Source organism: Otolemur garnettii, unplaced genomic scaffold (genome assembly GCF_000181295.1).
Source record: "Otolemur garnettii isolate 467f Iridium unplaced genomic scaffold, OtoGar3 scaffold00179, whole genome shotgun sequence".
Lineage (NCBI taxonomy): Eukaryota > Metazoa > Chordata > Mammalia > Primates > Galagidae > Otolemur > Otolemur garnettii.
The window spans coordinates 1,641,505-1,642,451 of NW_003852574.1; the positions used below are offsets into that span (position 1 = coordinate 1,641,505).

Below are 947 nucleotides of genomic sequence, written 5' to 3' on the forward strand. Positions count from 1 at the left end.
AAAAAAAAAAAAAAAAGTTAATTTTTTGGAAAGGAGGCCTTGCTCCATTGCCCAGGCTGGCTTAAACTCCTAAGCTCAACTGCTCACCTGTTATTTCTGCTTTAGCCTCTGAATTACCTCAGACTACAGGTATGCAACACTGAGCCCCACAAAGTGGATACATTTTTAAAACAGTAGCTAACCTGTGAAACCTAGGCTAAAAGTGACCCAGAGCCTATGCTTTCTAGTCCCAAGGTTCTAGAACTGTAGCCATTCATGATCCCTTCTCTGAAGCACATGTCTAATTTTTATCCACTTGATGTTCAGAAACCAGATGCCCAGAGAAAGCAGATGTCAGCCATGTACAAAGGCAGTGATAGGCATCAGTCTTCAGGGCCACTCACCTAAACTATCAGGGCTGTCGATGGAGAAACACATCAGTATAACATCGGTGTCTGGGTAGGAGAGGGGCCTCAGGCGGTCATAGTCTTCCTGCCCAGCTGTGTCCCACAAAGCCAATTCTACCTGTATGGGAAAAACAACCACAGGAATGCAAAGTTTATACTACTACCCACTTTCAGCAAAAGTGACAACACAGTACATTCAAATGGCAGACTATTTAAGGTAATAAAATACAGAAGTGTTTACTTTTATGAGAATTAAGCCTGAATATGAAGGCTATGTTTATTTTATTTTTATTTATTTATTTATTTATTTTTGAGAAAAGTCTCAGACCATTGCCCTAGGTAGAGTGCCATGGTGTCACAGCTCACAGCAACCTCAATCTCTTGGGCTCAAGAGATATTCTTGCCTCAGCCTCCCAAGTAGCTGGGACGACAGGTGCCCAGCTATTTTTAAAGATGTGGTCTCGGTCTGGCTCAGGCTGGTCTCAGACTTCTGAGCTTAGGAAATCCAGCCACCTTGGCCTCCCAGAGTGCTAGAATTACAGGCATGAGCCGCGGAACCCG

At 43.7% G+C, this 947-nt stretch overlaps 1 protein-coding gene across 1 annotated transcript in view; it reads right to left on the reverse strand.

Moving 5' to 3' along the window:
- RHOA (ras homolog family member A) overlaps window positions 1-507 on the reverse strand; it is a 10,212-nt gene extending 9,705 nt beyond the window's left edge. The window contains exon 1 of the mRNA XM_003800587.3: window positions 384-507. Within this exon, the coding sequence (XP_003800635.1) occupies window positions 384-417 (34 nt within the window). The 5' untranslated portion in view covers window positions 418-507. The remainder of the gene's footprint in view (window positions 1-383) is intronic.
- Window positions 508-947: the final 440 nt, after the last annotated feature.